The 26,755-nt window shown below is 41.3% G+C and overlaps 2 protein-coding genes across 4 annotated transcripts; both read right to left on the bottom strand.

Annotated features, from left to right (window-relative positions):
• Positions 1–371: 371 nt before the first annotated feature.
• On the bottom strand, positions 372–11,821 carry Olfr212 (olfactory receptor 212). Its single transcript, NM_001011800.2, has 2 exons — positions 11,410–11,821; positions 372–2,631 (listed from the first exon to the last, which is right to left on the bottom strand). The coding sequence occupies exon 2, from the start codon at positions 2,556–2,558 to the stop codon at positions 1,575–1,577; it is 984 nt and encodes a 327-aa protein (NP_001011800.1). The 5' UTR covers positions 2,559–2,631; positions 11,410–11,821; the 3' UTR covers positions 372–1,574.
• An 11,975-nt stretch (positions 11,822–23,796) lies between these two features.
• Positions 23,797–25,668, bottom strand: Olfr211 (olfactory receptor 211). Of its 3 annotated transcripts, none has more exons than XM_030255395.1 (2): positions 25,655–25,668; positions 23,797–24,718 (listed from the first exon to the last, which is right to left on the bottom strand). In XM_030255395.1, exons 1-2 carry the CDS (start codon positions 25,666–25,668, stop codon positions 23,797–23,799), a joined length of 936 nt encoding a protein of 311 aa, XP_030111255.1. The 3 variants fall into 3 exon arrangements, with proteins under 3 accessions (XP_030111255.1, XP_017177081.1, NP_667123.1); XM_017321592.1 differs by lacking the exon at positions 25,655–25,668 and adding an exon at positions 24,871–24,896 and having other exon boundaries at positions 23,797–24,727; NM_146912.1 differs by lacking the exon at positions 25,655–25,668 and having other exon boundaries at positions 23,797–24,726.
• Between the last annotated feature and the right edge of the window lie 1,087 nt (positions 25,669–26,755).

The following is a 26,755-nucleotide window of genomic DNA, read 5'->3' as shown; positions in this document are numbered from 1 at the left end:
CACACACACACACACACACACACACACACACACAAACACACACACACTGCTGTGTCTTTCTGATTGTGTCATTTTTTTTTACCAGTCTAGTTGGAGTGCTATTATTTTATATCATTAGATTTTTTTCTTTTGAAGTCTTGCAGTTATGAACTTAAGATTGTCTCTATGTTTTTAGAATTTTTGCCATAATCAACTCATATAGTAAATACCTCTCTTCAAAAAAAAATTCTCAATCTACTTCCACTTTGTCATTGTGGTAAAGTTGGATTTAAACTGGGTAGACACAATGTGTGTTTCAGTTTGTCCTTTCTATCATAGTGCCCTGGTTAGCTTTTTGTTGCTGTGATAAACACCAAGGCCAAAAGCAACTTGGGGAGGAAAAGGGTTTATTTGGCTTTCAAGTTACAGTTCATTAAGAAAAGACAGGGAAAGAACACAAGGCGAGAGCTTGAAATTGGAATGGCAAAAGGCTGTTGCTTGCTGGCTTACAGCTATGGTCACAGTCAGCTGCATTTCCCAGACAGCCCAGGCCCACCTGCCAGAGGAAGAGAATAGCACTGTACATGTGTTCTGAGCCCTCCCATGTCAATCAACAATTAGGAAAATGATTCGCAGTCTTACACACAGGCCATCTGATGGTAGCCATTCCTCAACTGAGGGTCAGGTCAAATTGACAGGAAAACTAAGCAGGACAAAGGTGTTTTCCTTCTTGTTTTCTATTCAGCTTGGCTCATGACACATGTTTGATCAATACATTCATTTTGTCTTAGTGCTAACGTGGATGTCTGACCTTGTCCATAAATTCATCTCAAGAAGCAGTATTATCTTCTAACATTACAGTTAGATTTCTTTCATCTCTGAGGAAATTTCTCCTGAATTATTTGCATTTCATTGGCATGGAGACCAACATAAAACTCTAGTCTGCTTAACAATCCATAATTCCTGTGGCCTTTTGTTGATTCTTGCATTTAGGGGTTAAGAGTGAATGCAACCTGGTAAAGGAGTCACAGCAATGAGAACTTTTTATTTCAATGCTTTACAACTTAGTGAAAACTAGAGGAGTATGTAATGATGTCTGTTTATATGCAAGTATTCTTCATGGGAAACAATTATAGTACATGGTGTAAGGTAATTTATTATGAATATCATGACAGTTATTGTTTATGGGTCATGTAAATGTTGGTATGATAACATAAATCTGTCATCGATAAATTTTAAATTCTTGGTACTCATTAGTTTGATTCACCATTCACAACTCAAGCCCCTCTTGTTCCTCCATCACTAAAAGAGGATCCCTGAAATCAGACCAAAGCCACACATCAAATAAATGAATGGATAATTACAAACATTTTGTAGAAACTGTAATATGCATGTAATATATATGAGGCTTTGGTCTTCATTTACACCAAAGCAGTTATAGAAAGATTTTTTTTCAAAACAAGATTATTAATGCCTTCAGGTAGAATTAATGGATACATCAACCATTGCTGTAGTAACAAACCAGCAGGATTTGATAACATACCTGATGATTTATATAGAACATTTAAATAAAATTAAAATGGTGTTAGACTAAGTCAAAGGGAAGGTGCATTGCTCCTCTGAAATCTGGGTAATTTAACCCTGGACAGTGCATCCCTCAGAGCCTGGTGGACCTGCTTGTTTCTCAGGGTGTAGATAACAGGGTTCAGAAGGGGTGTCACTACCGTGTTCACAAGAGCAGCCTCTCGGTTGGTGTCCAGCCTGCTTGTCTGCTTTGGCTTCATGTATATAAATACACAGCTGCCATACATTAAAGAGAGGACAATGAGATGAGAGGAACAAGTGGAAAAAGCTCTCTGTTGCTCCCTGGCCGAAGGGAGACCCACTATTGTGACCACTATGTTGCTGTATGCAAAGATGGCTACCAGAAGGGAACCAAAAAGCACAATTAATGCAAGGTTAAAAAATAGCATCTCAACCGACCTGGTATCTAAACATGAGAGATTTGCCAGTGGCCCAAAATCACAGAAAAAGTGAGGAATAACATTGGGGCCACAGTAGGATGACTGGGAAAGCATCACAACTGGACCAGCCATGAAGAGGAATCCCAAAGCTAAGCACACAGTAACAAGGAGAAAGCACATCCTTGGGCTCATGATGGTTGGATAATGTAGAGGTTTGCAGATGGCCAGATAGCGATCCAGGGATAAGACAGCCAGGAGGTAAAAAACAGTTGCTCCCAGGAAAAGAAAGAAAAAGGCCTGTGTGAAGCAAGCCACAAAGGAGATGGTTTGCCTCCCTGACAGAAAGATGGCGAGCAGCTGGGGGATAACTGTAGTTATAAAACAGCACTCCACAAAGGAGAAAGTGCTGAGGAAGAAGTACATGGGCGTCTGCAATCGGTGGTCCAAGCAGGTGATGCTAATTATGAGCGTGTTGCCCATGAGGGAAGCCAAGTAGGCCAGCAAGTGCATCAGGAAGAAGAGGATCCTCAGGTGCTCGGCCACAGGGAACCCCTCAAGGACAAACTCCTGGACCCATGTCCCATTCCTTGTTTCCTCTGCCGTCAGCCGTTCCATCTCTTCAGACTGTCTGTCACTGAAGGGCTTTGCAGTACCATGACTAAAGGTGGAGATCTGAGTGTTCCTAAACCTGTAAATGACAAGGGAAGGTGTTCAGACTTGGTTAACAGGGCATCCACAGTGTCTCTTTGCCCAGTGTCAAGGAAAAATAACTGATTATTACAATGACTGCCTTTATATTACCTGTACCCTAAAACACTTGGTGTAGAAGCACTGCATGTGGATACCTTCATTAGGGATAAAGTCACTCAACAGTGCTGGTTATTTTCCCATGTGGTTCACTGTCTACTGAAATCAAGGTTATAGACTTTTATCCCTTCAGTCATGGTACACAATTCTAGTAAAAGCATATTCATGTTACACAGCCCCAGATAAATAATGCAAAGGAAAACTTACAACTTAAAAATCAACCTGAATATGGGGGTGTAGATCAGGGGTAGTACACCTATCTAACAGGTGCAGGGCTATGGTTTTAATTCTCACCAACATAAAGGAAAAGAAGAGAAGAGAAGAGAAGAGAAGAGAAGAGAAGAGAAGAGAAGAGAAGAGAAGAGAAGAGAAGAGGTAAGAAAAGGGAAGGAAAGGAAAGGAAAGGAAAGGAAAGGAAAGGAAAGGAAAGGAAAGGAAAGGAAAGGAAAGGAAAGGAAAGGAAAGGAAAGGAAAGGAAAGGAAAGGAAAGGAAAGGAAACAAGCCAGATAAACCAAGACTTCAGTACCAGGCACTAGAGTGATGACTCAGCAGTTTTGAGCATAGGTTATTCATGCAGAGATCCTGGGTCAGTTCTCAAAATGTACATGACAATTTATCATCTGCAACTCCAGTTTGAGTGGATCAATCTCTCCCTTCTGACCCCTGAGGCATGCAAGTTGTATGCATACACACATGTAAGGAAAACTCTCAGTACATATAAAATAACAAATTTTCAAAAGATTTTAAGTCAAAAGGCATTTATCCCACAAAATATATTCATTGGATCATCATCCCTTAGCATTTGTTTTTATGTTTGACCATATTATTATTAGCAGAAAACACCCTGTAGTTCTGTAGTCCTGCCTGTAGCCCTAGAAGTGGACTAGATTACAAGACACTCACAATGAACTCTAGTCGGATGGTTAAAGGCTCATGTCCAGCTGCTTTCATCTAGAGCCCCAGACAGAGAGTGAAAATTCAGAATCCCAACACCATGTAAAAAGCCAGGGATGGTAAAGGGCAGCTGCAACTACAGCATTCAAAGGGACAAAAAGGGCAGTTCCCAGGAGTCCACTGGAGTAGCCAAGCCAGTCTGGTTGAAATCAGGAGCTCCACATTCATAAAGAGATTGTAGCTCAAGCAATGGTGATGAACAGGGGTACCCAACATCAACCTCTGGCTACCACACACACATCTGTACTTAAATACTCTTTCCCTGTAAATGGATAAAGTCCTTGTATGTGAGACTTTGTCATTCTGGTCAACTAGCATCCATCTCTGGTCTCAGACCTAGCTATCTGACTTAGAACAACCAAATGCTTTCACTCTTGGTATCTGATTGTAGTAAAACCATATTGAAGAAAAACACCACTGCCATTTACAGAAAACAAATAGCAAGATGCTCTGATCACATTGAGGCCACACCCTTGCTACAAGCAGCTCCTAGCAGCCAGAACTCTGCCCTCTGTTCTTTTAACTCAAAGATAAAAAATATCAACACATTGGTCCCAATAGCTGAAATGTAAGTAAGTCAACACTTCTGTTCTAAATGTTCATAATTTGTCCAGAAGTGAATTCAACATCTGCCAGTTATTCTTCTCCAATCAACTAACAGCCTAAGAACTGCATTAAACCAAGCATATCTCAGTGGACATCTTGTGTGGTCACTATGAAAAACCAAGTACATACATTGCCTCCCTGTTCTCTGAGAATTGACAACTGAATTCATCTGGAAGCCCAAAAAAGCCCAAGTGAGTCTCCAGGTCCCCACAGGTCATCCTGCTACCTTGCATATGCCAGCATCAACATGAAACCCCACTGCTAGGAACAAAGTTCAGCCAGGAGAAAAGTAGGAGACTCTTCACTCAATATGACATACTAGATATTTTTCACATTGATAGTGTTTCTTTAAAATGCTTTCCAAGGCACTGAATTTTCACCTCTTACCACCACCACCAAAGCATGCATGTTCAGACCGAGAAGACTTGTACCACCAGGAGCAGAAATGACAGGGACATGAATTTGTTCCAACATATGCTTACTAGTGGACTGTCTCTTGATACTAATCAGGATCTCCCAGGTCCAGTGGGCTACACCAAGAGACACTAAGTATCATTAGTGGCTGTCAATCTAAGATCCCTTATGAATGGTAATTTAACAATGTTGTGAATAGAATATCATTTGACTAATGATAATAATAATAAGTAATGATTAGATAGTATAATGGTTGCCTTTTCATTGTGTACAAAAATATAATATGAGATCCCAAATTTCTTCATGAAAATATTTTAAATTGGAATACATATAATCTCCCAAGGTTCATAAGTTCCCAAATACCATAATATTGTTAATGTAGACCTGAAAGTTCAAATGAAGGTAGCTAACATGGCACATGCCTATAGTCCATGCATTCTAAGGCAGAAGGATTCCCATGAGTTTCAGGTCAGTCTGGAATTCACAATGACTACCACAACAGCCAGAACTGAAGAACTAACTTGATCTATTTTTTTAAGTTCTCTAGAGAATTGGATCTCTGAGCCACTATATAATTCAAGTTTCTCCAGAGAAAGACAAGTAATAGAATGAACACATGTTACAAGGAGAATGTACTAGATTGGCTTACATAGTATGTATATTAGTGGTCTAGGAATTGCTGGCTGCACACTGTAGAGGTGCAGTTCTCAATTCACCAGGCATGCTGCCTTTGAAGTTCTGAAATCTGGTGCTGAAAGCCTGAATAATTCCTAGAGACCTGTTGATCTTCAGTCCACATTGGAAGGCAGATGAAGCTGAGTTCTAATGTCAACTCTGTTTTACAACAGAGTTGATGTACCTACCAGCAATAGGTGGAGGAATTCAGACAAAAGAACTGTTTTTCCTATATTCTTCTTTATATTTTGGATAGAGGCAGAAGATACTACAGGCTCTTGGGAAAAATCTTACTCTCACAGTTAAATCAGAAAGTATCCCCACAGAGTTACCCGAACTCCATTTCTTAGTAGATTCCTGATTCAGTCATGTTGACAACAAAAATTAACCACTACAAGTCCACATTCTGACAACATAATACCCAATAAAATATTGTCATATTTAGCTTCCAAAGGAACACAGTAACATCATAAGTAGACCTAACATAACACAATACTCTGTTGTGGAAATGCACCACATTTTCCGTATCCATTCCCCTGATGAAGGACATCTGGATTATTTCCAGCTTCTTGTTATTATAAATAAGGTTGCTATGGACATAGTGGAACATGTGTCCTTATTACATGTTGGAGCATCTTCTGGGTATATCCCTGGTAGTGGTATTGCTGGTTCTTCCAGTAGAACTATGTCCCAATTTTCTGAGAAACCGCCAGACTGATATCCAGAGTGCTTATACCACCTTATGGTGGCCTACTCAGCCTGCTTTATTATAGCATCCAGGACCATCTGCCCAGGGGTGGCACTGCCAATCGTGAGCTAAGGCCTCCTGCATCACTTGTCAATTAAGAATATGCTCCACAGACTTGTCCACAGGCCAATCTTATGAAAATATTTTTTCTCAATAGAAGTTCTCTTTCTAAATGACCCTAATTTGAGTCAAGTTGACCAAAAAAACTAAGCAGCTTATATATTTTTTCCATTCTTTCACTTTAAGAAGCTTCTGTGATAAAGAGGGAGACCTATATTTATTTGTAGGTATGAGGATAAGTATTTACAATGCAGTTAGAAATTATGCTGATTTACTAGAGCAGATCCTTCTCTAGGGTCATAGACCTCACCAGTCAGGGGTAGTTGGTTAGATTTATAATATGAGACATTTTCCTCTCCTGTTGAGCTTGCTTTAAGTCCAATTAGATGGCTATTGGTTACTCTCAGCATACAAGTGGCAATTCCTTAGTTACTTTGCTGTTGCTGTTAAAAGATGTCATGACAACTGAACAAAGAATTCTCACCTGAGGAATACTGAATGGCAGAGAAGCACCTGAAAAAATGTTCAACATCCTTAATCATCAGAGAAATGCAAATCAAAACAACCCTGAGATTCCACCTCACACCAGTCAGAATGGCTAAGATCAAAAATTCAGGTGACAGCAGATGCTGGCAAGGATGTGGAAAAAGAGGAACACTCCTCCATTGTTGGTGGGATTGCAAGCTTGTACAACCACTCTGGAAATCAGTCTGGCGGTTCCTTAGAAAATTGGACATAGTACTACCGGAGGATCCAGCAATACCTCTCCTGGGTATATATCCAGAAGATGTCCCAACCGGTAAGAAGGACACATGCTCCACTATGTTCATAGCAGCCTTATGTATAATAGCCAGAAGCTGGAAAGAACCCAGATGCCCCTCAACAGAGGAATGGATACAGAAAATGTGGTACATTTACACAATGGAGTACTACTCAGCTATTAAAAAGAATGAATTTATGAAAATCCTAAGCAAGTGGATGGACCTGGAGGGCATCATCCTGAGTGAGGTAACCCAATCACAAAGGAACTTGCACAATATGTACTCACTGATAAGTGGATATTAGCCCAGAAACTTAGGATACCCAAGATATAAGATACAATTTGCTAAACACATGAAACTCAAGAAGAATGAAGACTGAAGTGTGGACACTATGCCCCTCCTTAGAATTGGGAACAAAACACCCATGGAAGGAGTTACAGAGACAAAGTTTGGAGCTGAGACAAAAGGATGGACCATCTAGAGACTGCTATATCCAGGGATCAACCCCATAATCAGCTTCCAAACGCTGACACCATTGCATACACTAGCAAGAATTTGCTGAAAGAACCCAGATATAGCTGTCTCTTGTGAGACTATGCCGGGGCCTAGCAAACACAGAAGTGGATGCTCACAGTCAGCTAGTGGATGGATCACAGGGCTCCCAATGGAGGAGCTAGAGAAATTACCCAAGGAGCTAAAGGGATCTGCAACCCTATAGGTGGAACAACATTATGAACTAACCAGTACCCTGGAGCTCTTGACTCTAGCTACATATGTATCAAAAGATGGCCTAGTCAGCCATCACTGGAAAGAGAGGCCCATTGGACACGCAAACTTTATATGCCCCAGTACAGGGGAACGCCAGGGCCAAAAAATGGGAATGGGTGGGTAGGGAAGTGGGGGGGGAGTGTATGGGGGACGTTTGGGATAGCATTGGAAATGTAATTGAGGAAAATACGTAAAAAAAAAAAAAAGACGTCATGACAAAGGGAACTTGTAAAAGAAATCATTTAACTTGGGGTTTGTTTACAGTTTCAGAGGGTGAGTTTGTGACCATCATGGTGTACAGCCTGGCAATAGCTGAGAGCTCACATTTGATCCAGAAGTATAAGGTAGGGATGGTGGGAGGTAGGGATGGAGGCTGTGGGGGCAGGCATAGGCAGACTGACTGACTAGGCTTTGTTTGGGTTTTTGCAACCTCAAAGTCCACCTCCAGTGACACACTTCCTCCAACAAGGCCACACCTCCTAATCCTTCCCAAAACAGTTCCACAACTAGAGACCAAACGTTCAAATATCTGAGCCTACAGGGTCATTCTCATTGAAACCACCACATCTCTGTTGCACTTTTTGGAATAACAGGAAGCAAAAATTACTTTTACTTAATATCTATTACATCTATTAATTTTCTCTGGGGTGGGCACACATGCAGTTGGCAGGGGACACTTGCAGGACCTGATTCTCCCCTTCAACAGCACAGGTCCTGGGGCCTGAAATAAATCTCCAGCTCTCAAATAAATAGATGAAGAGACCCTTATACAGAACATGGAGATCTATTACAGAACGACAAATGGGAGTTTACTGACCTGTGACAAATATTTCCAACACAGGACTTGGAGAAATTAGGCTGGATGTGAAGACCTCTTCCTTAAGGACTAGCTCTCACAGTACTGGAAGGTGCTGTGCAATCCACCAATGAAGGGAAATGACACAGCAATCCTATCCAGCTGTACCACCTACAAACCACAGCAATGACCAGAAAGACAAGATACTCCAGTCTGTTAGTCTATGACTTTTTATGGGGGAAATGAGTCCACTGATATTAAGAGATACTAAGGAAAAGTAAATTTTGCTTCCTGTTATTTTTGTTGTTAGAGTTGGGATTCAGTTCTTGAGGATATCTTCTTTTATGTTTGTTGAAGGATTACTTTCTTGCTTTTTCTAGAGCATAATTTCCCTCCTTGTGTTGGAGTTTTCCCTTTATTATCCTTTGAAGGGATGGATTCACGTAAAGATATTGTATGAATTTGGTTTTGTCATGGAATACCTTGGTTTCTCCATCTATAATAATTGATAGTTTTGTTGGGTATAGTACCCTGAGCTGGCATTTGTGTTCTCTTAGTGTCTGTATAACATCTGTCCATGATCTTCTGGCTTTCATAGTCTCTGGTGAGAAGTCTCGTGTAATTCTAATAGGTCTGCCTTTATATGTTACTTGACCATTTTTCCTTACTGCTTTTAATATTCTGTCTTCATTTAGTGCATTTGTTGTTCTGATTATAATATGTCGGGAGGAATTTCTTTTCTGGTCCAGTCTATTAGGAATTCTGTAGGCTTCTCATATGTTCATGGGCATGTCTTTCTTTAGATTAGGGAAGTTTTCTTCTATAATTTTGTTGAACATATTTACTGGCCCTTTAAGCTGAAAATCTTCATTCTCATCTATACCTGTTGTAGCCTTCCTCAGTCCTGAAACAGGCTGATCCAGACTTTGACCTTGCTGCCACTAAGAAGGAGATTACCTACGGTGGAGCCTTCTGACCTAGATGGCTCTTTTGTTGTGTCACCTGCCACTGCTCTCTCCAAGACACTGCTACCTGCTGAGAAGCCCCTGAGATATTCCAGAGAAACATTTTATTCTGCACATTGTCAACAGGCTGGCTCCAGACACCAAGAATGGACTGGTGGGGGGTGGGCATTCCCCCTTATAACCACATTCTCTTAGTAAACTGGCCAACCTTGAACAGACTAGCATGTCTTGGTTCCATCATTTCTCAGCCCGCCTAGGTTCCCTCTTCTCTTTGCCTCCCAGGTTCAAAACAGGGCATGAGAGCCGCAGGCCGGCCCCAACAATTTGGCGTACCAATGCGGGACCTGCGAATGGTAGAAGACGCTGGAAGAAACACTGCTTGCTGGTATGGAGCTCCACAGATAGGAAAGAATTAGAAAATTCGTATCGGAGCACAGAGAAGCTACGGGCAAAAGGTGCTAAGGTGCGGTATGGTCTGAGATGGAACAGCGGCTGACCCGCACTGGATTCGCTCAGGTTCAGCAGTGATTTCAGGATCTAGGAACGCAGCAGGCAGGCAGCCGCAGCTTTCAGAAACTTTTTTAGGTGAGAGAAATAAAAGGGTTTGGATTAAATAATCAGGCAGATGTCCGCAGATGAGAGCTGCATCAGGCAGCAGAAACATGGTTTGTAATAATAAAATATATAGAGGAAAATGGATTTTGAAACTCTCACAGAGGCAGAGAGAAATGTTGGGGGATGCTCTGCCTTTTCCTCTCTATCCCTTACAGCAGAAGTTCTCTGCTCTCTTTGTGTTGTCTAACATCTAATGTCTGGTGCACTGGTCTGTTCACGTGCTCAATTCATGTGTGTTCGTGTCTAGTCGTCTGAATGACTGAATGTTCTGTGTTTCATGTTGGAATATAAAGATGGCTAAAACTTTATCTGCTGGTTTAGCAAGAGTGTGGCCACATGCTTTAGCCAGGATCAGGCACAGCAGGAGGGCTCCTGCTGGAAAAACTTTTTTTTTACGGGAGTCTGCAGCCTCTTGGTTTTGGGGCAAAAAAGCTGATAGATGGTTTTTTCCTAAGAAAATTCTCTGCAGTCATGATTATTGCATTTAGCTAATGACAAAGTGCTTTTTATTTTATAATTATAGCTAGAAAAATTAAAATTCTCTTAATGGTCTAAGTGTGGCCACTTCACTTGGTTTTTTACTGGTAATGTGCTCTGCGTGTCTTCACAAGAGTATCAGCTCATAAGTTATTGGTTAGGATTAAATAATTGTTATATTGGTAACAGAAGGTTAGCCTTAAATTGGCAACTCAGGAGTCTTTCAAACACGTGGCAAAAGCAGGACAAAAAACTAGGCCTCTTAGGGATACTTCTAGTTGAGATAATATTTAATGTGATTCTTATCCTAAAAGGTAGACTTAAAGATAAGATTTAAAGCATTTAATGAAGCATTAAAATTTGCACTGTCATGCATTCATAGGTATAAATTGGCAGCCAAACTTAGTAACATGATAGTAATGTCTCTAGCATTTATTTTAAGGTAATAAATTGTTTTGAAATTGGGTTTTGCTTTCCCAAAGTTGTAATTATGGTCTAATATTGCAAAAGAAACTTAAAATTTCTAAAATCTGTCCTCAAGACAAGAGGAACAAAGCTCAGAGCAGCCTCTGCGGGCCTTGTGTGACTTTCTTTTGTCTTGCAAACGTTGTGCCTGGGGAAGTTCTTGAAACTTGCCTCTCCTTGCCTCCAGAGGAATTTTCTTTTAGCTGAAAGAACACTGTTGCAGATCTATCCAGATGTTGTTATTTTTTTTTTTTCAAAATGGGATTGCATTTATTCATTCATTATTGCTATTTAACAGAGGTTATTTAACATCTCTTTTCCGGAAACAAAAACAAAAAATCAAAATAACCTCACCTTCTGTTCAAACTTCCATTTTGAGTCTTTTAAAATCCCATTTATGGCGTTTCAGAATTTCAGAATGCAGCCTGAATTCCTGGCTCCGCCTAGGCGTAGCGGCCACCAGTGGCAAAGAAAACACCAGCCGAGTGGTTCAGGCATCTATCCCTAACTCTAACAACCTTAACCTTGTACTCCATCAAGTATTGTAGTTAACAATTGGAGTGACCGAGCCAGAAAAGAAAAAAAAAAGCAAGGCTTTAGTGAGCGGAAATCTTGGGAAAACATTTATATTGATTTCATTGATATGCTCGACTGAATCTGGAGAAAAAGTATACTGTACTCCATTTGGTTAACGATAGCATATTTAGAATAAAACTGCCATGACCCTCAGGCAACCCAAAAGCAGCTAGCCCACACTAGACGCTACAAACGCTGCCCGAGGCCCTGCAGCAGGTGCCGTTTAAAGACGTCACAGAGCCCCAAGGAGAATGCGCCACAGCGTATTGCAGAAGGCTCCGGGGCCAAGGATGTGCTCCAGGCTTTGACCACTAAGTCTCAGGCTGGGCTTCCACTAAGCCCAGCCATGGCCTGGGCTTCCAGTGGAGAGCGCTGTAGCCTCCTACACCCACCTTCCTCGGGCCACCACCCTGCCGGTCAGTGTGCCCGGCAGACCTCCGCCCACAGCCCCGCCGCGCTGGCTTCCTCCCCAGATGTTGTTCTAATTAAAGTTCTAATTTAAAGTTTATAAAAGGTCAATCAGACTGTAAAGGCATTACAATCTGTCTTGCCTACTTCATGTAAAGTTATTATAGGTTTAAAGGTTTGTTTTTTTCCTTTGCATCTCAATAATTCTAAAGGGTTTGCTTCTAGTGAACTGGTAATCACTGGAAAATTTTGCCTCTAGGTATGGCTAATATAGCTCTACATTATGTAAGAAGAATTTTTATTGTTTCTGCTTCTATACAAGAAGCTAAGAGTTTGAATCTTTCAGTGTATATTGTTTTCTAAGTGGAAAGTATTTTATTAGCTAATGCCTCTCAAAAAGAAGTTTACTTTAAATCCTTGCTCTCACACAAGGAGCTTTTAAATTCTGGGGAGTAGCTTTTGCTCCAGAAAAGATTCTGAGGCAATAGCTTCTTAATACTTAGGGTTTTAGTTATAATACAGAAGGCTTTGCAGAAAATAAAGAACTCTTTTATAATTGTTATTAATTATAATCAATGGTAATTAAATATTAGCTGTGCCCACAGCAATTCTTTGGCAAGAGAAAACATTATTGTAAAGTCATTTTTCTTCTCCTCCGGGCCAACCGTTGGCCCACGTGGAGCCAGCCAGCTGCTGGCTGCTGCGGGGCAGGGCCTTGAGGCACACAGCTTTCCCTGAGCAGCCAGAAAGCAGGCGGCTTTGTAGCGAACTCAGGGGAGGGCCCCGCTTGCCATTGCCCCCATGAGCCTCCACCTGTCCCCACTGGGGGTAGCCGTATTCTCCCCGCTAAGACTTGGGGTGCTCTGCCGCCCTCACTTGGGTTTTCTGGCCTACAACAGACTGGGCTGCCTTCAGCCTCTTCCACCTAAGAGAAAGGCCAGAGGCAGGCAAGGCTGTGGTGGCGCTCACCTCAAAGCACAGTTTTAACATCCTATTAAAACTACTGTGGTGCTAATAAAGAATTGTAAGATATATTCGTGTATTTTGGAAAACCTGTAACAAAATTGTGTCTTAAGAACCTGACTAAGTGTCTGTTCCATGTTCAAAACAGCAATTAAATTGGTTATTACAGAATATCAATAATTGACCTATTGCATACCATCATTTTAAATAATAATAGATAAGTTAAAAATTGTTTTTATGCATGCTTTTGTATCTTCTATAAATTCACGCATGCATGCATCACAGTTACTGTGTTTAAAAACAACCCCTCTATGGGAAATAAGTAGATGTGAATTAGATCACACGCTTATTATTTTGAGCTTCCCCCTGCTTCAACACAGATACTTAAGTTGTGTGCTGTGGATGGTGTTTTATAAAGCTGAACAATCAAACCTTAATTTGTATATTAATAGTCAATATTATATCTCAGAGCTCACAATTGCTTAAAATTGTTCATCCCTCAGATACTATAAATTCTCAAATTTGCAATGGTTTATGCATACATAACTCATAAGAAAAAATGTTGTTCTTTTAAGAAGACTGTTTTTGGACAGTTAAGAAATTGTTCTGGATTGCCTGGACAATACATCCTAAGGCAATGCCATGCTGGATTTATATCTTAGGCAGTCTATAGGTCCTACATCTAAGATGGATTGGATATATAATCTCATTCTTTATATAGTCAAAACAGTTATGGTTTAAGAAAATATTTTGATGTTCTTGGAAAATGTGCATTTCAAATTGTAAAAAATTTTTGCTCTTGGTGTCCTCAGATTCTATCTGTTTCCACATAATGGTGTTAATTCTTGAGGACCTATACTTAATAAATTGCTGCAAATAAATGCTCTTATTTCTGAATAAATTATACACATGTGACTATTAATAAGTTTTCAAGCTTTCTAGTTACAACCACTCTTCAAGAGAAACAATTGAAAGTGCAATTAGTCACTGCCCATGTTACATTAATACTGACTATAACAGTCAAGTATTTGGGATGTTTTGTCAACAAATTATTAATTCTCAAGGACAAGGTATTGTGAAACTTTAAAACTCTTCCCAAAAGACAAAGAAGGGGGAAATTATATCTCCATGCATATTATTTAGTGCATTCCCGTGCACATTATTTAAATCATACTTTTATTTTAGAATTTTGAAATTTGGATGTCAAAGAATTTAATAAATGACTTATAGTATCTTAAAAGGATCTACTTATTGGCACATGGCTTGATCCTGAACAGCTACCTTATTAGGAACGGAAAAAGCATAGGTTCTCTCCAAAGAACTCTGCAGAAGCATGCTGGCTAATTTGTGTGACAAGCTGACCTGTGAGTTCACTGAGTGCCCTGACGGTGGTGACAAGAAAGCTGAATTGGGTATATGTTTTGACCCACCTTTGCTTGCCACTGTCCCAGTTTGGACAAGATAAGGTGCCTTGGTTCAAGCTTTTAATCTTATGGGACATAGAACGTTAAAGACTGTGGAATCTGACTTGGAAAGATTAGTCATAAGAAAGAGTTATAATGATGCTTCTCTTTCCTTCAATGTGACCAGTTATTCTAACTCAATCTTGGACTGGTCTAGTAATAATTCCAATATTAGAGATTTCTATTGAAGATAGCTAAAAATCTTAATTACCTAGCAAAGTTAATTTGGAGTACAGCCTCCACTTCCAGAGAATCTCTGGCCTTTTTGCTAATTCTCAAAGCCAGCTCCCCCACACCGGGAGGCCAGAGCCTGAGCTTGATCGTTGCTAATTGGCAACTGAATAAAGTACCTGGGCTTCCACAAAAAAACAAAAACAAAAACAAAAACAAAAACTTTTTTACTGTTGCTTTTCACTGCCCCACCTTTGTTTCTCAAGCAGGTCAGCCATGCCGTTCAGCCTGACTGCTGCAGGTGTACAGCCTCACCTCCAACAGTGCAGGTGGCAGTTATTAATCTTCATCAAGAAGCATTCTAAGTACATATTGTGGCCTTTGTCGGAAATGGGAATAAGGTGTGTGATGAGGGCCGATTAGTCAATGACAGGCGACCAGATTTCAGAGCCATATCAATCTAAGACAGAGGTACATGCCAAAAGGCTGTGGCAGTTGATAACACACCACAGAGCCATGTTTGTGTGAAATATAACACAAACTAGCTGCACATAGCCTCCAAGACGGAATTGGATGATTTGGGGAAATCTGAGATCCTAAGGCAGGCACGGCCGCCAGCCACCATAACTCCCAGGCAGGACTATGGAGCATAAATAAATTTTATGCCTCAGTCAGGCTATTTTTATTACATAATCAGGGAGGAATTGTAGCCTCCCTCAACCCTGAAGCAGTCTGATCCAGACTTTGACCTTGCTGCCACTAAGAAGGAGATTACCTAGGGTGGAGCCTTCCAACCTAGATGGCTCTTTTGTTGTGTCACCTGCCACTGCTCTCTCCAAGACATTGCTACCTGCTGAGAAGCCCCTGAGATATTCCAGAGAAACATTTTATTCTGCACATTGTCAACAGGCTGGCTCCAGACACCAAGAATGGACTGGTGGGGGGTGGGCATTCCCCCTTATAAGCACACTCTCTTAGTAAACTGGCCAACCTTGAACAGACTAGCATGCCTTGGTTCCATCATTTCTCAGCCCGCCTAGGTTCCCTCTTCTCTTTCAGCTCCAGGTTGCCTCCCAGGCTCAAACCGTGGCATGAGAGCCGCAGGCCGGCCCCAACAACCTATTATCCTTAGGTTTGGTCTTCTCAATGTGTCCTGGATTTCCTGGATGTTTCGAGTTAGGATCCTTGTTAGATACCATGGTAGCAAATAAAATTTATGGTACTGAGAATGAATTGTCCCTATTTGAGTTGTTTCCCAGTCGAGTTCCATAAACTACTAACATTATTGGCTATTGGTATTGCTCTTGGTTACCCTCTGTAAGTTGATTAAAGACCCTGCTGCTGAAAATACTCCACACGTTAGGCAGATCATGGAGTCTTGCATGCACCCGACTCGCCAGCAAGAACGACGCTGCAACAGGATCCTTCTGCACACGTTTATTGGGAGAGCTTGATTGCAGAGGCGAAGAGACCCCAAGCCCAGAACTGGTGCTGCTTATATAGGCCTAGGAGAGGTGTGTCTCACACCCGGATTGGTTGTGCTTGGGTTATGCTTACCACCTCATTTGCATGTCTACATCTGATTGGTTAACTTGTCTCTCATCTGATTGGTTAACTTGTCTCTCATCTGATTGGTTAACTTGTCTCTTGTCTGATTGGTTAATTTTGGTTAATTCTCAAAACCTCATCTTGGCAAAAAAAACTTTACTGCCTATGTATGTGTGGTGGCCAGCGGAAGCCAGCGCCACCCTGCAACGGCAAATGTGGCTTCCCACAATGGAGAAATCAAGTTGGTACTCACCTGGAAGCTTCATTCGTATAGGCTGGCTTTTGGGTTCCAGCTGTGAACCGTGAGAACCACAATGAGGACAGGCTTGACAAGATTAGCCCAATAGAGCAATAGTGGCTCCAGTGTCATGGCCACTTTCTGGTGTGATTTAGAATTTTCTCCATAAAATGGAATCCAAGAGAGGTAGAATAAGATAAAGTCTGGCATTACTATCATCTGTAGAGGAGAACCTATTACTATTATTTTGATACACAACACTTAAAATATTCCCTAATGGCTTGTCATTATACCCATTGTCTTGGTCAGTGTTCTATGGATGTGAATAGGCAACTCTTATAAAGGACAGTGTTTAATTGGGGCTTGATTATAGTTTCAGAGGCTTAGTCCATTGTTGTCATAGCAGGGAGCATGGCAGCATCCAGGCAGATGTGGTGCTGAAGAAGAAGCTGAGAGTTCTACACCCAGATGCAGAAGTAGTAGAGAAAGACACTGGGCTGAGCTTGAGCTTCTGAGTCTGCTAAGCTCAACCACCCTTAGTGACACAGTTTCTCCAAAAAGGCCACACCTACTCCAACAAGGCCACACCCCCTAATAATGCCACTTTCTGGTGACCAAGCATTTAGATTATGGGCCTACAATTTTATGGGCCTATGAAGGCCATTCCTATTCAAACCAACACACTCACAGATCACTGCATCTCTCAACTCTCATCAAAATAGATGGCAATTAACACAGAGAACCACACAATGTAGAGACCATATTATGATCATTATGCAGAGAAGAACAACTACAGGGTGCTCAGCAATGAAAGGGATATCTATATCAAACCCCTCCTCTATGGTTCAGGGATCATCATGGAAGATGGATTGGAAAGATTGCTCAAGTTAGCGATGGTGGTGACTACAAGAAACGTGTTTTCTGGATACAACAGGGCAATTGTCCAAAGGAACTCACAGTGACTGTGACCTGCACAAGTTCAAATGAGTCAAAATGTCAGCAAGGAGAGGGGAGGTGAGCATGAAGTGCCATGCCTAGCTGAGGAGAGATTGGCAATTTTTGACTTTAGAAAGAGGGAGAATCAGTTTTGCTTAAGGGTGTGATATATCATGGTAGTTGTGCCCCATCACAGGCTCCACATCCAAGAGTATTTAGATTCCACAAATAAAATTCAGTGAACTAGAGAAAGAGGGTATTTTATCTTCATTCAATACAATCCAAATATCACAAATCAAAACATACCCTTTTTTACTACTTTTTCTTTGAGTTCTGAAAACTGACGGGACTCAGCTGGTGGTTCAGATTAGACAAAGCTGACCTTGAACTCATAGAGATCCACTTGCCTCTGCCTCATAAGTGATGGGCTTAAAGGTGTGCACCACTACTCCTGACCTGTACTCAGGGACTCTCCTAAGACTGATCAACAATGGGTGGAGCTTGGGCTAGAACTATTGAAAATCTTCCTCATTCCCATTTCCAGCCCCCCAGCAAGACAGAATCAGATGGCTGGGATAGCACCTTCTGCCTTTCTCAACTTCCATGCTGCCTCCCTGAATTATGTCTCAGATGGTATCTTCCAACTACTTCAATATCCTATGTGGTAATGGTTGACTCTAAAGAGAATTTGCAGGAGGAGGAAACCAGGCGATGAGTGTCTTGCTTTTTTTTTTTTTTAAAGGCTTTTCTAGCATGTCACAGCACATCCACCACATTCCCCCCACATTCCCTGGTCTCTGTCCTTTCCTCTTATGCTTGTGCCATGGTCTTTTCTCACCCCCACTTCTGTCTCTAACTTACCAAGTTCCTAATGTTTCTTTACACAAATGAATGCCTTTTTAAATCCATTCCTTGTATGTTTTGTTCGTGGCAAGGGAGGGTTGAGAGAGAAGGAACTCTTCTCTCTTTGCAACTGAAAGAGGCCCAGGGTGGCATGTTGGAACATTGTCCCTTCTCCATAAAACTTACTCCATACACACTATTTTTTCAAAATGTAACATTTTCTTTTTTTTTAATTTTTAAATTTTTTTATTAGGTATTTTCCTCATTTACATTTCCAATGCTATTCCAAAAGTCCCCCATACCCCCACACTCCCACTTCTTGGCCCTGGCATTCCCCTGTTCTGAAGCATCTAAAATTTGCAAGACCAATGGGCCTCTCTTTCCCATGATGGCCGACTAGGCCATCTTCTGAAACATATGCAGCTAGAGACATGAGCTCTGGGCGGGGGTACTGGTTAGTTCATATTGTTGTTCCACCTATAGGGTTGCGGATCCCTTTAGCTCCTTGGTTACTTTCTCTAGCTCCTCCATTGGGGGCCCTGTGATCCATCCAATAGCTGACTGTGAGCATCCACTTCTGTGTTTGCTGGGCTCCAGCGTAGCCTCACAAAAATGTAACATTTTCATTGAATGATTCAAATAAAAATTATATCTACTAGACTTACATATGTTTCTTCAATAGTATAACCACAAAAGAGGAATTCTACCACCCAGAAATCTACTTTACAAATGAAGGGTTGAACTCTGGAAATCAATCTGGCGGTTCCTCAGAAAATTGGACATAGTACTACCGGAGGATCCAGCAATACCTCTCCTGGGCATATATCCAGAAGATGCCCCAACTGGTAAGAAGGACACATGCTCCACTATGTTCATAGCAGCCTTATTTATAATAGCCAGAAGCTGGAAAGAACCCAGATGCCCCTCAACAGAGGAATGGATACAGAAAATGTGGTACATCTACACAATGGAGTACTACTCAGCTATTAAAAAGAATGAATTTATGAAATTCCTAGCCAAATGGATGGACCTGGAGGGCATCATCCTGAGTGAGGTAACCCAATCACAAAGGAACTCACACAATATGTACTCACTGATAAGTGGATATTAGCCCCAAACCTAGGATACCCAAGATATAAGATACAATTTGCTAAGCTCATGAAACTCAAGAAGAATGAAGACTGAAGTGTGGACACTATGCCCCTCCTTAGAATTGGGAACAAAACACCCATGGAAGGAGTTACAGAGACAAAGTTTGGAGCTGAGATGAAAGGATGGACCATCTAGAGACTGCCATATCCAGGGATCCACCCCATAATCAGCATCCAAACGCTGACACCATTGCATACACTAGCAAGATTTTATTGAAAGGACCCAGATGTAGCTGTCTCTTGTGAGACTATGCCGGAACCTAGCAAACACAGAAGTGGATGCTCACAGTCAGCTAATGGATGGATCACAGGGCTCCCAATGGAGGAGCTAGAGAAAGTAGCCAAGGAGCTAAAGGGATCTGCAACCCTATAGGTGGAACAACATTATGAACTAACCAGTATCCCGGAGCTCTTGACTCTAGCTGCATATGTATCAAAAGATGGCCTAGTCGGCCATCACTGGAAAGAGAGGCCCATTGGACACGCAAACTTTATATGCCCCAGTACAGGGGAACGCCAGGGCCAAAAAGGGGGAGTGGGTGGGTAGGGGAGTGGGGGTGGGTGGGTATGGAGGACTTTTGGTATAGCATTGGAAATGTAAATGAGCTAAATACCTAATAAAAATGGAAAAAAAAAACAAATGAAGGGTTGAATATGACCAAATGCAGAACGAGAATGTGTGACAATGTCATAAAAGCCCATAATTAGTACCATTCACCCTCCCCTTGTCATAAACAAAACTTACAAAGAATGGATTTTAAAAGCCGTTTATTTGTGTAAAGAAACATTAGGAACATTAGAACATTAGAAACATTAAGTAAGCTAGAGACAGAAGTGCAAGTGAGAAAAAAAGCCATGGAAAAAGAATAAGAGGAAGGACAAAGACCAACACAAAGCCGTGCTGTGGTAGGAGAGACGGTGTTTTTACAGCATTTTTTCCACATTATACATGTTCTCCAACATCATATTTGAATTAATTTATATTAATTAATGGAAAGTTAATATAGTTAATTAACATGAAGTTAATATAGTATATTTGTCTCTAATGGCAATTTTCAGATGACTTTGAAAGTGTTTTCAGTGAGCATCTCTCCTATAGCTTTGATGTTTGATTTTTGTAAGGACCATGCAATGCGAGAGTTTTTGTTGCTGACTTACACTCAAGTAAATAAAATGTATTCTTTGATGGTTCTTCAATGAACTGGAACAATAAAGTATTCCCACAGACTTTATACCTACAGAGTTTCTCACTAGTGTGACATCTCATAGAGTCTGGAAATGTGTAAAGTAAATGTAAACTTTCTCACATTGTTCATTTAAGAGACTTCTTTCCCTGAATTTTAATGAACCGGTGTAGTAGTTACTTTTTTCTTTGGTGTGATGAATGCTTGAGAAGAGAAACTTGCAGAATAAAGGCTTTATTTTGGCTCACAATACGGTACAAGGGCTGTCAGGGCATGGAAGGCAGATGGGCAGGACATGAGGCAGCTGGTCACGTGGCTTCGGATTTGGAAAGCAGAGGAAGATGAAGGTTTGTCTGTTCACTTTCTCTAGACCCTTTGGATAGGTTCAGAAGCAGAAGGTTGGGAATTCTGACCTGCCAAAGTCTCAAGGCATTCACACCCTCAGAACAGACAAAGCAGGACCCAGAGGCTGGGTTTTTCTTCTTGTTTGTCAGATTTCCAGTTCTGGAGATCAAATCCTGAGCCTCACAATCATCTACTGCTAAGCTGAGCTCTAGGCCTCTCACCTTGGTGCTTGAATTAAACATGAAGCCTGGGTAAGGAGACATTGGAACCTGGGATTGTTTACACGCTGCTTATAGAGAGTTAGTGCTGTATAGGAAAGTCCCATAGGCTGTGTCCTCCATCCAGACTTGTCATATGTGGTTAGCTGGTACTAGCAAGCCAATCTGGTTTCTACCACACAAGGTGATTAAATTGAATTGAGAACCTCAAGAGAATAAGAACCTGTGGTTGGGGAATGATGAGCTTAATCAGTGACAGAAGACAAAGAAGAAGGTAGAATGGAAATTCTGTCCTTTCTTCTCTATGGCTCCTGCCTGTGGAAAGTTGTCATTGGTTCTTACAAAATGATTCACAAAAGAATAAAGTCTTGGCTATTAGGGCTATTGAAGAAAAAGACACATATGTCCTTGTAACACAAGAGTAAAAGATAAAAACATCCCAGCAGACAGAAAAAGGTTTAAGCAACAAGATAAAGTGGAGACCAAAATAGGTTCAACTGCAAAGAGAGAAAGCATGGTCTGAATATAAAGGACCTGTTTTAAGTTTGCAGAACAGGGTAAACATGTCTAGACTGAAAGAGGAGGAGGATGGGCTCTGGGAAGGACTGAGACTAAGAGGAGGCTGAGAATCTGTCTCTCCAGGGAACCCTCCCCTTTGGCATCTCTTAGAAATAGATGGTGGCATTCAGCACCATGAAAATTACTGAGATGCCCAAGACTGAACTGTGGCTTCAGAAACCACTAGGATAAGGACTCTCATCTACCTACCCCATTGCCCCTGTCCACTGAATCATTTCAGAGAGTTCACTGTGGTCCCATACAACTTAACCCCATTAGCTCAGGCAGCCATCAATATTCGATTGGAACCAGGAAGTATAATATGCAGTTTTTCACAACTACTCTGGTCCTCAGTGGACACTCACTAAGAATGGTGTTTTCTTACACAAAACACTTGATATTTTTTGGTCAGTTGTTTCACTCAAGCCCAGGTTGATCTTCGTCTTTTTTATGCTTAGAAGGAGAGTTCCAATTGACTCCCTGCTTCTGCCAAGCATGATCAAGGTCTTGTCACATTTTCACTTCCTCTCTGGCCTTGGATGACAACATTGCTTGGCACTTGAGATGCAGGACCACCTTTGTGACTGTGTTTGTAGTGTTAAATACCTGCTTAACTGGGGTATGTGTTTCCTAAGTGTGTGTGTGTGTGTGTGTGTGTGTGTGTGTGTGTGTGTATCAGATACCTGCTTTTTCAAATTTCTGTTAATGCTCATTTAAACTCTCAATATTTACAATAGATTTCCTTTCAAATCTATTGTAAATAAAGAAATTAGAAAATTAATAGAGATTAAGATGGAAAAACAATAAATACTCTCCGTGGCATGCTGAAAATATATTAGTATCATATTGAATCATCAGAAGTTGTTGACAATGTCACAACTTCTGATGAGATCACTGAAAGCATAAAAATGCTATCAGGGTATCATCATTCCATTATGGAGATTTGACTTAGCCCATAAGACTCGGCATATAAAGGCCATAGTTGACTACAAGTCATCTTATTCTCAAATTCTCAAATTTCAGGTCCAAAATCAAATTGCTTCCAATGGAGGATAATAAAAATATGGCCGAAGACTCAAAGACAGCTCAGCCTTCCTAAATCAAATATCAATTTCTATTTTTAGCTTCCATCTGATCTAGCAAAGAATATGTGGTTTTATTTATTTCCAAAGATACAGCTAAATAGTCACACTTTTTCCTGTCATCATGACCAAAAGAATGGACTTTGCCACAAGGGTTTCTAACACAAGGAACAGACTCAAGATCTCTCTGCATTGATACAGACTTGTCCAGCTTTATTCAGAAACACCAGAAGGATAGTGTTGCCTTCTTACCATGCTTCTGTTACAGCTAACTCCTATCACTGTCCCCATTCCAGGACAAATGAAGTGGCTCAGACCCTCAGAATTCGAAAGCCAACTCAAGAGGTGAGAAATCCTGGATATTTATCCAGGTGCATAAGCCACATATCATGTAATAAAGATGGAGTTTTTACAGGTATGGCCAAGAGGTGGACCTAAAATTTTGAGTCTGATGTTAGTGGGAGGAAAAAGGGAAAGCAGAAACAATAGTTCACATTAACATCAAAAATTACTTTGGAAGCTTAAAGGGCTCCAGAGGGAAGACTTGGAGGGAAATAGAAGTGGGTTTCTTAGGGACCAGAGTCACCTGAAGCAATTCTCAGGTCAAGCAATCCTGAAAATGCTGTGGGGCCCCCACACATATCTCTTATGTCTGTCAAAGGCTCACACAAATTATAAGTGATATTTCCACCTGAATGCTGTATATTCAAAGAAAAGAAAGACATTTTCATACAGCTGTAAGACGAAAGCTCATGGGGCACTTTTGTCCTCATGGAGAGTTTTTGTTTCTCTGACAATAAAGTACTGTATCATGCTGCAATCAAGCTGAGACCCCATTTCTCAGTCTCAGAGTTGTGTGAGCTCACATGCAACCACACACTTCCATTAGCCAGTGACTGGTCACCAGAACTCTGAGGTCATCTACAAAACCATTGCACTGGGTAGAAAAGGTTAGCTTACTTATCTTCAGGACACAGACGAGCCTTTCATATGCTCACAGGATTGCCAATCCTTAATGAAACTACAAGCCCAAGAGAAGAGCTTTGTGAATCACATTTTAATTTCTGAGGAAAGGAAAAAATTTCCTGAGAGCTGCTTTGACTTCCTTGTTTCTCAAAGTATAGATCAGAGGGTTGAGCGTAGGGCTCAACATGGTATACAGCACACCAGCCAATTTGCTCTTCTCTGCATTATAGCTGGAGACAGGGCTTATGTAGGCATAGAAGACAGCGGTGTAATACATGCACACCACAATGAGGTGGGAAGAGCAGGTTGAGAAGGCTTTCTGCTTCCCTTCTGATGTCCGCATCTTCAGGATGCTGGAAATGATGAAGCCGTATGACACAATGGTCATCAGGAAGTTCAATATGCCATAAAAGGCATCAGCCAAGACAATCATGACACTGTTCACGTAGGTGGAGCTGCAGGAGAGAAGCAGCAGAGGAGGCACCTCACAGAAGAAATGTGTAATGACATTGGGCCCACAGAAGCTCAAGCGAGTCATCAGTCCTGTGTGAATGGCTGTGTTGAAAGCGCAGAGTGCCCACACTCCAGCAGCCAACATGCTACAGAATGCTTTGCTCATCATGGTGCTGTAATGCAGAGGGTGGCAGATGGCTGCATAACGGTCGTAGGCCATGACAGTGAGGAGGAGCAACTCTGAGGAAGCAGACCATGTAAGGAAATAGAGCTGGGCCATGCAGCCACCGTAGGAGATGGGGTTCCTCTTTGACACCAGACCCCTCAGGGCCTTGGGCATAATGGAGGAGGTACAGATGATGTCCATAGTAGCCAAATTAAACAAGAAAAAATACATGGGGGTGTGGAGCCCAGGGTTGCAGGTGATAGCCAAGATGATAAGGACATTACCTGTGAGGGCCACACAGTAAAGGGAGAGGAAACAGAAAAACAAGGGCAGCTGGTACTGTGGGTGCTCAGAGAAGCCCTGAAGGATGAACTCTGTTACCAGTGTCTGGTTTCTCATCATCCTTGACTGAGGATATCAGAGACTAGTAGATGATTATGGAACCACATTTTCATAAGCTTTCAGGGCTAAAAAGAGAGAGAGAGAAGAAGAAGAAGAAGTGACAGGCTTCTTAAGAAAGCTGGTTGCCACGTTTCCTTCTCTGACAACATGGCGTGAAGGAGTGATACCATACAGCTTTATTGGGCTACACTAAGACAAACACTCCACTGCTACATAAACAAAGAATGCAAGCACTCAGTTCACAAAAAATAAGTGCCAGTCACCAATTATGCTCATTAATTCTCAGTCAATCTCAAAGAAATGCAAACTAAATTAAAGATCTACTCTGTCATCCATGACATGATCAACCCAGGATGTTGATTGATTTAGTATTCACAAGGAAGAGGGAGCTTGAGGAAAAATGTCCGAAGTTGTTCCCTGGCCTCCAGATACATTTGGACACAGGCACATGAGGATCTGCACACAAAAATGCACCAGAACACATGAACACACACACGTAACTTTTCCATTTGAACAATACTTCATTTCTGGACATTTTTCTTGGGCAAATAACATTTAAAAATATTTTCTCAGGGCAAAATAATTTAGTACTGGAAATTACAGAGCTACCTGTTCTCTTTACAATGAATTTTTCACTATATATCAATGTAGTAAATGTATCACATTTTCTGTATCCATTCATCTGATGAGGGACATCTGAGTTCTTTCCAACCTCTGGCTATTATAAATAAGGCTGCTATGAACATAGTGGAGCATGTGTCCTTATTACCGGTTGGAACATCTTCTGGATATATGCCCAGGAGAGGTATTGCTGGATCCTCCGGTAGTATTATGTCCAGTTTTCTGAGGAACCTCCAGACTGATTTCCAGAGTGGTTGCACCAGCTTGCAATCCCACCAACAATGGAGGAGTGTTCCTCTTTCTCCACATCCTCACCAGCATCTGCTGTCACCTGAATTTTTGATCCTAACCATTCTGACTGGTGTGAGGTGGAATCTCAGGGTTGTTTTGATTTGCATTTCCCTGATGATTAAGGATGTTGAACATTTTTTCAAGTGCTTCTCAGCCCTTCGGTATTCCTCAGTTGAGAATTCTTTGTTTAGCTCTGTACCCCATTTTTAATGGGGTTATTTGAATTTCTGGAGTTCAGCTTCTTGAGTTCTTTGTATATATTGGATATTAGTTCCCTATCAGACTTAGGATTGGTAAAAATTCTTTCCCAATCTGTTGGTGGCCTTTTTGTCTTATTGACAGTATCTTTTGCCCTACAGAAGCTTTGCAATTTTATGAGGTCCCATTTGTCAATTCTTGATCTTACAGCACAGGCCATTGCTGTTCTGTTTAGGAATTTTTCCCCTGTGCCCATATCTTCAATACTTTCAAAAAGATGACAGCTTCTTACTGATTCTTTTTAAGTACAGTGAAGATGTAAAAGCAATACACACAATTATTAAGATTTAAAGCACAAAAAAAAAATAATAAAGGGGCATTGGTTTATCTGGAGATAAAATGACCTGTGCATAATAGGTCAAGATGGTTTTCATTTCATTGCTTTTGCTAATGTGCCTTCTAATTTTTCTCTAAAGTAGATTTTCTGAAAGGCAGGTGAATCAGGTAAGCTCCTTCTAATAATTCAATGACTCCTCAAAGCTGACAGCACAAATGCTCCCATACAGTACTTCTGGAAACTTCCTCTTCAGTAGACTCTTCTGTCCTGTCTGAACTCTTAAAGCCACAGACAATCACAGCCACAGCTACAACCACTGTCACAGCCACAGTCATAGCCATAAATGCAGCCACAGCCAGCTCTCTGCAAAGGCACTAGGTCACATTCTGGGGCCGGGGAGGGCAGTTTTTACAACCTCCTCAGCTACAAGGGCCTCCTCCTCCTCAGAAGCCAAAAGGGTTGCCTGCTCCTCTTTCCAAACTTAACCTCCCTTGTGATGAGAAATGGTGAACCATTTTATGAACCTTCAGGATTGAATACTGATTTTTGTCCAAGAACCCAGTACACATGCTGTTGACAGGA

The sequence above is a fragment of the Mus musculus genome, chromosome 6 (genome assembly GCF_000001635.26).
Source record: "Mus musculus strain C57BL/6J chromosome 6, GRCm38.p6 C57BL/6J".
Lineage (NCBI taxonomy): Eukaryota > Metazoa > Chordata > Mammalia > Rodentia > Muridae > Mus > Mus musculus.
The sequence above is the reverse complement of the archived record's forward strand: the minus strand, read 5'-3'. Positions and strand labels throughout refer to the sequence as shown.

What these genes read in the sequence shown, in the direction of transcription:
- Olfr211 (XM_017321592.1), bottom strand. Translation starts at nt 24,896, where the DNA reads ATGGTATCACTCCTTCACGCCATGTT. An exon ending in TCACTCCTTCACGCCATGTT is followed by an intron (nt 24,728 to 24,870) that starts GTCAGAGAAGGA and finishes TCCTCAGTCAAG; the next exon opens with GATGATGAGAAACCAGACAC.
- Olfr212 (NM_001011800.2), bottom strand. Translation starts at nt 2,558, where the DNA reads ATGGAACGGCTGACGGCAGAGGAAACAAGGAATGGGACATGGGTCCAG.